Here is a 12710-nt window from a genome sequence, read left to right as displayed (position 1 = left end):
ATCATATTAATGTCACATAACAATGCCACATCATCAAAGTAGTATCACGTGGCATGCCACGCCATCATGTTGGTGCCACATTAGCACTGACGCCATCCTCTTTAATGGCAAAATTATATGCCGTTAGGGAAAGAAATTGAATTGAAGTAATTTTCAAAATCAATGAACTAAATTATTTCTATTTTGAGTATAAGGTTAAATTGAACAAAATTCATAAATACAAGGACTTGGTAGGTATTTTGCTCATTTCTTTACACATTCTTTTTTCTTCAATTATTAATTATTATTTCTCTTGTATTGAATTGTTGTATTCTTTGCTTTAATTGTATGTTTCCTTATTTACTAATTATGATTGAAATTAATTATGGTGATAACTATGTTTTGTTAGTGTCTGAATCGCATGGCCATTTTAAGGAGAATTTAAAGTGTTGGGAGGGGAGTTGCATGTTGTTAGCAGCTTACTTTTATCTTTCTATATTCTGGGTATTTGTCTAGGTTTGCGCAAGCGGTTGACATTGGGGTTTAGGGTGGGTGTATTAATCATGACAGAGGTATTCATATAGGACATTGTAACTAAAAGCCAGATCGTAAATTTCCTTGCCAATATTCTGTTGATTTTGTGTGGAAAGGGTGCAAATTCAGTGTGATCAAGTGCCACGTTTACTTGTGAAAGTAGTAATATTACTCTACCAAGAATAAATTCTAAGAAATTGGGTAAATCAAAGTGTTTGGTAAATAATAAAATTAAAACTCGTGACAATTATAAAAAAAAGAAACCGCCATAAAAGCGGTTTAATTTTATCTATTGGATATTAGATTATTAAATTAGGTCTCTTGTGCTCCTAATCAAACTAGATATCCTATTCCATATAGGATTTAGCTGAAGAAAGTACATATAATTAAAAGCTTGTGCAATAATTAATCTTCGTTATTCCTTTTATGCAATCTTTGAAAAATTATCGACTCGTGATGATCATATTGAAGAATTCCCATGAATGTAGTGAGTGGCATATTAAGTTGCCTTCCTGTCAAGTCTCTTCTCTATTTCGCTCTTCAAAAAAAAAAGTCTCTTCTCTATTTCGAGAGTGTGTCAAGTGAATGGTATTCTTTAATCAAAGATTCTTATTTCATCAAACTCCATTATAGGCAATCTATGAAAACCAACAAGAAGAATCTCAACATCATAATTAAAGAAAGAACATCTGATAAAGTACTCTCTTAAGAAGTTGGATTCAACCAATTTCAACAACCCTGCAATAATTGATCACCTGTTAAAGCTTTTTAGTGGTGACGATCATAAAGATATTTAAGATTTTTGTTCATATAATGGAATTTTGCCTAATCAATAGAAGATATAGAATAATAAATAAATGGCACAATATTCATGAATACTATAGTTTCGGATATGACTCGATTAATGACGATTACAAGATAATAAAAGTTGCACAAAAGATTGAGTTAATAAGTCATGCACTTACAGGTAAAGTAAAAGTTTATAGTCTGAAAACTACTTTCGTGACCCTTTTATAATGGGTACATTCACTTGTGTACTTGCACTGAAAGAAAGAATATAAGCACTCCCCAGCACCATCATTCCCTTTGATATTAGAACTGAGAAATATCGCCAAATAGAGTTGTTTGACGACATAGAACATAAAACATAAAACGTAGTTACGAGGGCTTTTCAAGGATATCTTTGTGCAATTGCAACTTGTTTTGACGAAACAATCAATATATGGATGATGAAGGAAAATAGGGTGAAAGAATCTTGGACGAAGTTGTGTAGTTTCCAAGAAAGGATATCTTTGACTCGTAATTTATACACTTTGAGGCCTTTGGCTTATTCAAGGATGGGTGATCAGCTTCTACTACACCAGGAAGGTCTATCTCTTTTAGGGTATGACCTAAAAGAGAAGAAGTTCAAAGATGTCGACCATCCTCTGCGGAAGAATGTTAAAGCTTTTTTTGTGGAGATTTGTGTGGAAAGTCTGATTAAACTTGATGAACCTATTATAAAGTAAACAAGCTAAAAGATTGGAGAAGGAGATGACTGAAGATTGGTGCAAGATTTTTACTCTTTATCTATTCTTTATCTCAGATGTAAAGCTTTTTTTTTTTTGAAAATTCTCGCAAGTTCAGCTATCATGTTAAAATTTTATTAATTAAAAATAAAGATACAATAGAGAGGGGGATAAAGACCGAATCTCCAAAATTACAATGAGTCTGAGAAAATTTTAAATAAATACTTAAAATGGAATGTTTCATTTTACGTGCCTATTTATGAATGTAATCATAAAATTAAAATGCTTCCATGTTACAAGATTCTAAATAATTAACAAAATAAAAATAACAAATAGAAATTAGAAGTACTACTCCTTTACATTTATTTAAAACGAACATAAGGTAAATTTGTTTTGTCTAATATAAGAATTCCTTTTAGCTCACCTTCGATGGTTGAAAATATATGCAGGTTTCTGATGTGTATACCCCTGATTGGAGAGATAATTTGCAGCCTGATTTCCTTCTCTATGAATGTGTGAAATCCATAAAAGATATACCGCTTAAGTATTTTCGAATGGAGGCCAACAAATATCGAGTCTGAGAGAAACCTTTATGTCCCTCATGTATCATTTGTACAATCATTTTCGCATCCGTTTCTATCCAAATTCTAAATATATTGTACTCAATACATAAAAAGTAAACCTCGATGTAATGCCATTAACTTTGTCTGTAATGAATTATAATATCCAAAATTTTTAGAAAAGTAAAAAATCATAATACTTGTATGATCTCGAAGAATTCCTCCACCAATAGCATTTTGAAAGGCATATTTAGAGCTACCATCGACGTTCAACTTAAACTCACCGATCAATAGTCGATACTAGTAAATCATAGATGTAAAGCTTGAGCAACAAATTCTGTGTTAAAACTTTTTTTTTTAAAGAATATTGGTTGCTTTTTCTTTTTAAGGAATAAAAGAAGATTTGTGTTAGGTCAAATCCATATCATCATCAATATATCCATATAGACATACGGTCATGTTTCAAGTCTATATTTCACTATCTAGATTCATGTAACCCAAAATAAAAAATAAAAAAATCTCTTTCATTATCTCATAAAATCATGCCGACTTTGAATCAAAAATTGGTTCAACCGGCAGCACCAACATTAATTTATTCAATGCACAAGAATATTAATTTTCATTGAGATTTTATATTATCATGTACAAATTATTTCCCTTCTCAATTACAAAATTAAAACCATTGATTTTTAATTGGCAAACTTTTTTTTCGAATTAATATGCCACCAATAGTTCTTGCACTTCGGCGCAACTTTCATTTCAGTCTCTCAACTAGGATTTTGACCAAAAGAACCCATTTACTCATGGTGATATAATATTGTAGAGAGCTGAAACATACAATGAGCCAGACTAAAGAGGCTGTTTTTAACAATAATCTGTCGATTTTAATCAACGTTTATTTTATAGAGAATGTCTAAAATGTCAAAATATATGTAGTGCATGTTGTTATTGCTCCTGAGCCCAGTCAAGCTCATGAAACTTTTTTTAATTAAATAATTATATGCTACAATGATTATTTGCTATGAGATGTATGTGTGGGTGTATATATATATATATATATATATATATATTACAAACCTATATTCTTTGATTAGATTTACACTTTTGAACGGTTTTAAGTAAACTCTTGAATGGTCTCAGATCTCAACTTTTACTGCTCGTTAAAATTTATCTTGCAGTTAATGCAACCATTGCCCATTGCCCACCCACTCAAGTTTATTTCTTGGAAAACATGCATGTAGCATCCTGTGATGACTCAATTTTCAGTCTGAGGTTACAAAAACATGTAATTTTGAACTCAATTCAATGTCGACTTTTGGTTGAAACTGAAGCCTAGAGCTTAGACGCTTAGGAAGCGCAGTTCATTGGCTCTTTCCTTTTCAAAGTACTGATATTTGATTGTAACAGAAAGCAATATTCCAGTCCCTAAACCAATTGCTCCCCATGAAATTGACTACGACAGTTAATGCACCAATGCGCATCCCACCAAACGCAGCTACAGTTGGTACCATTCAAGTGCTAAGTTTCTAGGAATGCTATCAACAGCTGCCTAACAGAAAGAAAACACTGCAAATAAGTATGCGACAAGAGTAAAATGTTTCTCAGAAGAAGAAATTTATGCAACAAACCTGGGACTGCAGAGACATGTATTTGATACCGAGCAGCTGTATAATGCAAAGTAGCACTAATGTCCCCTCCCCATGAGTTCCTTCCATGTCCTCCTCCTTTGAGATACTTGAGTGCTTCATGGCACATAGTGAATGTGCCAACAGAATCAATGTCCATAACTACAGGGGTAGGCAAGAATAAACTGCATTTAGCTAAAACGTTTACAGAGCATGTACAAGAAAGTTTAATTACTTATCATAAGAAAGTAGTCAGCTAATAACTTTTGAGGTGTTTTTTTTTTTTCAAAAAATGAAAAATAGGATATTTAATTGCTTAATAACTCTCTATGAGGCAGTTAAGAACAAAATCTCAAACGAATTCAAGAAAAGATGAAAATTGCTAGACCTTCAAAAAGCCATTGTGGCTAAGGCCAAAGATTATCAAGTTAAATTTACAAATTGCTCTCATCAAATGACCTTGTACACATTGGAAACCTTGTTGGAAAGGCTCAAAGTACCCGTTTGGAAACCCATTGGGGGACAAATCCTCAGCAGACACAAGAAAATTGCCAGCAGCAGCATACACAAGAATGTCAATGCGGCCAAAATGCTTGAAAGTTGATTCAAGCACTCTTTTTGCATCTTCCTGCTTGCGAACATCCCCTCAAAGGCAGCTGCTTTCAAAAACAATAGCAAGTGTATACAATCTCTGTTGATGTTTCAGTGAAAGTACAATAAATGAAAAATCATGCAAAATGCTGGCAATTAATGGATCAGTAATCAACACACAGTGACAAAGCAATCGGTTCAGTTGAACTGATTATAACATCAGCAACCTCGAGGCAATGCATGAAAGTGAGCATTAAGCACCACAGAATTTTACAGTGCATTAATTCTGAATATCTCACCATAAGCATTGTCTATAGTAGTTGCTTGTTAACTTTTTCTTCTTCCAGTAGTGACCAGATTGGTTAAAACTATCAGTTTTTCAGCAACCAAAGAAGCAGAATTTGGCACTATTGAAGGGTTCTTGTTATAGGAAGAGAAAGTGTTGCAAATAATCAAAAGATGTACAAGAGGCGACGAAGAGGAAGATCGGAGAAGTTTTGAAGTATTAAGTATTGTGGCAAACAAAAGAAAATAAGAGAATAGATAGAGAATATGGAAAAGAATTAAAGAGAGAAGTTTTAGAAAAGTCAAGATCCCTCGTGGCATGCAATGGATTATTTATCTTAATCAACATAAGTTATACGACAATCGTGTTATGAAATATCTTGACAAGAGATTATAAAATCTTACCAAATGAGTCGTTGAAACTAATAAATGCATGGGGAGATATTTGTGAATACTGCGATTTCGGATATGACTTGATTAATGACTATTACAAGATAGTAAGAGTTGCATAGGAGATTGATTCAATAACTCATGCACGTATGAGTGAAGTGAAACTTTATAATCTGAAAATAAACACATGAAGAAATGGTGAAGAAATCCCTTATCACTTTTGCAACCCTTTTGTAATGGCTACGTTTACTTCTGGGGCTTTACATTACCTTGCAATGGAAGAAAAAATATGGGGATTCCCTAGAACTATCATTGCCTTAGATATTAGAACTGAGAAATATCGCCAAATGGAGTTGCTTGACGACATAGACTATAAAACAAATAACGTAGTTACAGGAGCTTTGCAAGGATGTCTTTATGCAATTGCTATTTGTTTCAACGACACAGTTAATATATCGATGATGAAGGACTATGGGGTGAAAGAGTTTTGGACGATGTTGTATAGTTTCCAAGGAAGGATGCCCTAGCTCTTAATATATACCTTTTTTAACTTCTAATACAGCAGGAGAACCTATCTCTTTTATGGTACGACTTAAAAAGAGAACAAAGTTGAAGGACTTGACCATCCCCAATGGAGATTTGTGTGGAAAATCTCATTAAACGTGATGAACCTATTATAGAGTAAACAAGATTCTGGATTGAAGAAGGAGATGAAGGAGTATTGGCACAAGATTTTTGCTCTTTATCATAGATATAAACCTTCAACAACATATTCTGCATTGAACTTTTATTTTGTTAAAGAATATTAATTGTTTTTCTTTTTAAGGCATAAAATAAAATTTGTATTTCATCGAATTTATCTGATCGATGTTGCACTTTTGGCTTAACTCTCGTTTCAGTCTCCCAACTAGATTTTTGACCAAAAGAACTCATTTACTCATGGTCATATATTTTTGTGGAGAGCTGAAACATATATACCTTGGGCCCGACTAAAGAGGCTATTTGTAACATTAATTTGTTGATTTTAATCACTGTTTATTTTATAAAGAATGTCTCTAAACAGTAAAATTATATATAATAAGACAATTTTGTCACAGCAAAAGTGTATTTTTTTCCTTATCTTTTTCATTTGTCTATTGTTATTATTCCTAGACCCAATCCTGCTCATGAAATTATTTTGTATTTAATTTTAATTTTATAAAATATTTAAATATGTTAACAATAAACCAAATTTTAGAAGAGTTAATTGAATTGAACCAATTACGTTTTAGAATTGTGAATTGGATCTGCTGAACCAATCCCAACTCTAGAGAGTTGTAAGTCTATAATTTAATTTCAAATATTTTCATTATTTTCTTTGATATGGGTTACAATGATTATTTGCTAAGATAATGTATTATGTTATAAAACTATATTGTAAAAATCAAGCATATGCATCTTTTAAGTAGGTGTGCACTTATTATTTTGGAACACAAATTCATTTACAAGATATGTAACTTTTTCTTTGCTTATATTTATACTTTTGCATATGCTGCAAACTATTGAATGCATTCCCCTTGTGTCCTAATTTTTGAAAATTAATGTTTGAGAATTTAGATTTATATTTTCACAAATATTATTGTACATTTTTATCTTTCTAAGTCTTTGAATGGCTTTAAAGAAACTTTCGAGGGGTCTCAAATTTCAACCTTTACCTATTAACTTGTAGCTAATATGAATTTAATGAGTTGTGTAACACTTTTTTCTTATCTGAGTTAAGAACAATATGAATCTAAACCATTTGGGACTTCGGAAAACCTTCAAACGAGATTTGATTGTTTGCTGGTTCCGAGGTAGGGTTTTTTTTCCCTCCTTTCGGAAGATTGCTTATGACATTAATTAATCCCTTACGTTTAAAGCGTCAAGTAACAAAAGCGTCGGATTGGCTACTCATAGGCTGATGTAAAAACGACGTCGTACAGAAAATGGTGCTCGGCCTTTTAGCTTGGTTACTCTTTAAAAATCGCCGTTGCTTTTTTCTTGTCGCCTGCATTTGGGTAGTATCTTCCTCCACCTGCTTAGAAATCTGTTGAGACCTCCTTTTGCCCGGTAGGTTTTCGCTCTTTAGTTCCTTCCTTGCCATATCTCCAAGCGATTTGCATTGCTTTCTGAATTTGGGTTTTCAAAGTTCCAGTTTGCCTGTAAAAGAGCCCTTCTTCCTTTGTTGATTTGCACGAGCTGCTTCACTCTTTAATAGGTTAGGCTGTTATTTATTTACATAATCGTTATTCTTTAATTATTATTTATTATCTTTTGGTTCTTGGATTGCTGGATTCTTAGGTTGAATATTTTTTTCCTTGGTATTTGCCTTGGGTGAGGAGTATGTTTGAAATTTAATTATGGCAATGACTGTTCTTAATTGGTGTATGAATCGCGTGGCTTTTTATGGGAATTCACCTTAATCTCTAAATTTAAACTTCTGGGAGGAGAGTTATCAGTTGGCAGGGTTGGTTACTTTGGACGTTTCCCGTTCTCGGTGTTTGTCGTGGATGCTTTATCTTGATAGGTTTTCTGGGCTGAGAATGTGCTGGCTGCGCATGTGGTTGAGATTGGGATTTATGGTGGTTGTAAGCGTTGTATGAATTATGACAGTGGTCTTGATACTGGGGATAGTAATCTCATGTTGTTTTGTTATCTGATTATTGTTTATGGGGTTTGAAGCTTTTATCCATTTTTTTTATATATCTTTGTCAATGCTGTGCTTCTGGGGTGGCTTATTCTTTTACCTGTACTTTAAGCTTTGGAGTTTCTTATATCTATGGATTATTTTTTATCTGTGGTTGCTTTTGTGCTATCAATGTTCTTTTTACCTGTACTGCACTCATAGAAAAATTGGGAGTATGGACATATTTTTACCTGTGCTTGACTTTTGGAGAGTTTTACCATTGGACACTTTTTTAACCTTTCGCTTCACTTTTGAAGGATTTTTAATATTGGACCCCTGCTTGCTTTTGGAGACTTTTTAACTTTGGAAATTTGTAAGCTGTACTTGAACATTGGACATTTTTTACATCTGATTTGCTTTTAGAGATTTTTGAACTTTGGACATTCGTTATCCATGCTTGACTTATGGAGGATTTTGAACTTGGGACATTTGTGCTTGTGCATAATTTGTGGGGGATCTTGGACTGTAAACATATTTTTTACCTGTTCTTGTTCTAGTTGTATCAGATTTGGGTTGTTGGCCTTCAAGTCTAGTTTGGTTAGGGCAAATTTTTAGGTGAGTCATCCTATTTAGATCAAGTTTTACCAGTGTCTTCAAACCTAAACTCTCAAAAGGTTAAAGATCTTAGAGCAGGGTAGATGCAACTTTGATGGAACCTTGCAAATTTATAAGTATGATACTTGTTTGTTTCAGACTATCAATATTGCTGTAATGCTGATCTCTATAGTTTCTATAAAGGTCACACCTATAGGATCCTCGATGACTGCTTTATCTGAGGAATCTTAAAAATATGGGAAACCTTAATGGAAGCAAAAATGAATAAGTAGTCTGGTGAACTAGGGTGTATAGTACTTAACAAACGATGCCTTAAATATATATTAAGGAATAAGTAGGAGAAGAAATAAATGGTCAAAACTTTTTTTAAAGGAGAAAAATGTAAATCCAATATAGGATTAGGAAGCTGTGATCTCTTGGTAGAATGAATGGACTGCAATTGGATATCAAGTATGTGTTTGTATTTTCCACTTTTAGTTCAGTTTTTAAAAGGATGAATTACATCGGTTTATATTTTCGATAAATTTATCATATTATTAAGTAACTATCAGTATTCTAGGCTGTAAAAGATTTGTAAACATCCTTGCCAAAAGTATTAGTGAATGGTTTTTAGTTTTGATTGATTAAATCTTTTAGATAGCTTCCTTTTAAAGCTTTTCCTGTATGACCATATGTATTAACATGATCAAGTGGATATCTGTCATGGTCGGGATCTTTATGGAAAATTATGTATCTTCTATATCCCTAATCAAAGATAAACCCTAAAAAACCCTAAGGTGGTACTTCACCAGAGGAACACGATATTCTTGTGGAAAACTAGCATGTTGACACTTCTTCACAAACTCATCTGGTGACCGTAGGTGGCTCCTTCTTCTTAAGGTTTTAGGACCATTATATTGATTTAGCTCTGATCTATTGATTTTTTCTCAGAACTACAACATAAGGGGCATCCCTTTGTCTAAGTTAAGACAAATCTTGCAAATTACCCCTTTGTATTTTTGAAATGCTAAATTAGTATTCTTTGTTCGTATTGATGATTGTTTTTTGGTATCCATGTCTATGGAACTTAGGAATTAACTTACATTGCATGATTTTTAAAAAAATTTCAAGTTTATACTTTCTCACTTTTTTTTTTCTTTTCCAGATAGACCTGATTGTTTTCGTCTAATTGGTATAATTAGATTACACAGATATCTGTAGAGCTCACATACCTTGAGTTCTTAAAACTCCTATTTCCCTTTTTCTGTCCCGTTATAGAACAAGAGAAGTTACTGTTAAATTTGGTCATCTTGTGACTACTGCTTATTAGTTTCTTTTTCTGCCACAGGTACATTTTATAATCCTTTTGGGTGCTAAATCAGTTGCTCCATTAACTGAAAGCTTAAAAAGGGATTTTGCTGGCAATGTTGCTGTTCTATCGAGAAGAAAATTGTTTCCATTTCTATGTTGATTAATTATACTGGTATATTTATTTTCATTTGATCCCCTAGTTTATTTTGGCTCCCCCCTCCCCTCTAAAAAAGATTTTATATTAGTTTGCTTTCTTTTTGTCTTCTACTGCTGTATCTGCACCTAACTAAGAGTATTTATGTGTTGTTTTTGAAGCTTTTCCTTGGAAGCAATTTCTATTCTGTTTCCTGCATGGAGGGAGCACTTTGAATCACATCAGACTATTGCTTCCTTCTTTTTTTGTAATCATGGCTGATCATGATCATGCTTTAGTGGTAGCTGATACTTCTCATTCCCTTGTAGAACATACATTAGCAGATACTTCTCGTGCCCTTGTAGAACAGACATTAGTTATCGGGCAGGAATTTCCTGATGTTGAAACTTGCAGAAGAACCTTGAAAGATATCGCTATAGCATTGCATTTTGATCTTCGGATAGTGAAATCTGATCGCAGCCGATTTATAGCCAAGTGCTCCAAAGAAGGTTGTCCTTGGCGTGTCCATGTTGCAAAGTGTCCTGGAGTTCCAACTTTCTCAATTAGAACTCTGCATGGGGAGCATACATGTGAAGGGGTTCGCAACCTCCATCATCAGCAAGCATCGGTGGGTTGGGTTGCAAGATCAGTAGAAGCACGCGTTCGGGATAATCCACAGTACAAACCAAAAGAAATTCTGCAAGATATCCGTGATCAGCATGGAGTTGCTGTTTCTTATATGCAAGCTTGGCGTGGAAAGGAGCGAAGTATGGCAGCACTTCATGGGACTTTTGAAGAAGGGTATCGCCTTCTTCCTGCATACTGTGAGCAAATAAGGAAAACCAACCCTGGAAGTGTTGCATCAGTTTTTGCTACTGGACAAGAAAATTGTTTCCAGCGCCTGTTTATTTCTTACCGTGCATCTATCTATGGGTTTATAAATGCTTGTAGACCACTTTTGGAACTTGATAAGGCAGATCTGAAAGGAAAATACTTGGGTACATTACTTTGTGCTGCAGCTGTTGATGCTGACGATGCATTGTTTCCCTTGGCAATAGCTATTGTTGATCTGGAAAGTGATGAAAATTGGATGTGGTTCATGTCAGAGTTGAGGAAGCTTCTTGGTGTAAACACTGAAAACATGCCTAGACTTACAATACTATCTGAAAGACGGCAAAGCATTGTAGATGCTGTAGAAACCCATTTTCCAAGTGCTTTTCATGGTTTTTGTCTACGTTATGTCAGTGAAAATTTCCGTGATACATTTAAGAACACAAAGTTGGTGAATATCTTCTGGAATGCTGTTTATGCTCTCACTACTGTTGAATTTGAGAGCAAAATTTCTGAGATGGTAGAGATCTCACAGGATGTTATACAATGGTTTCAACACTTCCCTCCCCAGCTTTGGGCAGTAGCATATTTTGAAGGAGTGCGATATGGCCACTTTTCACTAGGTGTGACGGAGTTGTTGTATAATTGGGCCCTTGAATGTCATGAGCTGCCTGTTGTGCAAATGATGGAACATATTCGCCATCAACTAACCTCTTGGTTTAACAATCGTCGTGAAATGGGAATGAGGTGGACCTCGAGTCTTGTGCCATCTGCTGAGAAGCGGATTTTAGAGGCAATTGCAGATGCTCGTTGCTATCAAGTACTTAGAGCAAATGAAATTGAGTTTGAGATTGTCTCAACCGAGAGGACGAATATTGTGGATATTAGAAGTCGTGTGTGTTCCTGTCGCCGTTGGCAGCTGTATGGTTTACCTTGTGCACATGCTGCAGCAGCACTTATTTCTTGTGGGCAGAATGCTCATCTGTTTGCTGAACCTTGTTTCACAGTGGCAAGCTACCGTGAGACATATTCCCAGATGATAAATCCTATTCCAGATAAGAGCACTTGGAAGGAGCAAGGTGAGGGAGCTGAGGGTGGAGCTGCCAAGCTTGATATCACAATACGCCCTCCCAAGTATCGCCGGCCACCTGGCAGACCCAAAAAGAAAGTTCTTCGTGTAGAGAATTTGAAGCGCCCAAAGAGAGTTGTTCAATGTGGTAGATGCCATTTATTAGGACATTCTCAAAAGAAATGCACAATGCCAATTTGACTCCTATTTAGCTTCTTTTTCTGTTTTGTTTTTTCCCTCCCTTTTACCCTTTAATATTTTCTTCTGAAATCCTAATAGAATCTGAGTCATGTTTGTAATCTTATTGTATGTTTTTAACATTCTAGTTTCAGAATAAGCATTCACTACTTTTGCTTCAACTTGTCCATCTTCTGCTCATTGCTGCAGCTTGTTCGTGTTTTCGATCCACCTTTCCTTTTATAAGCACATAACAATTAAATTATTGTCATCTTATATTTGAAAGATATTATGTATTTCATATTATTGTTTCAGTTTTTACAGGTCTATCCGAAATTTGTCTGCTACGTGTATATAAAACTTCATGATCAACTTCTGCTGTACTAATTGATGTTTCTGGAACTTGAATCGCAATTCTATAGGGGATAAGTCATTTCCTTTTGATGATTTTTTCAGGTAAGTGCTATCATATTTACAGT

The 12710-nt window shown here is 34.3% G+C and overlaps 1 protein-coding gene across 2 annotated transcripts; it reads left to right on the top strand.

Moving 5' to 3' along the window:
• LOC18592328 lies at positions 7482-12462 on the top strand. Of its 2 annotated transcripts, XM_007018989.2 has the most exons (4): positions 7482-7560; positions 7646-7708; positions 10059-10193; positions 10337-12462. In XM_007018989.2, the coding sequence occupies exons 3-4, from the start codon at positions 10175-10177 to the stop codon at positions 12253-12255; spliced, it is 1938 nt and encodes a 645-aa protein (XP_007019051.1). In that variant the 5' UTR covers positions 7482-7560; positions 7646-7708; positions 10059-10174; the 3' UTR covers positions 12256-12462. The 2 variants fall into 2 exon arrangements, with proteins under 2 accessions (XP_007019051.1, XP_007019050.1); XM_007018988.2 differs by having other exon boundaries at positions 7483-7708.

Source organism: Theobroma cacao, chromosome 8, assembly GCF_000208745.1.
Source record: "Theobroma cacao cultivar B97-61/B2 chromosome 8, Criollo_cocoa_genome_V2, whole genome shotgun sequence".
Lineage (NCBI taxonomy): Eukaryota > Viridiplantae > Streptophyta > Magnoliopsida > Malvales > Malvaceae > Theobroma > Theobroma cacao.
This window is presented reverse-complemented; position numbering and strand designations above follow the sequence as displayed.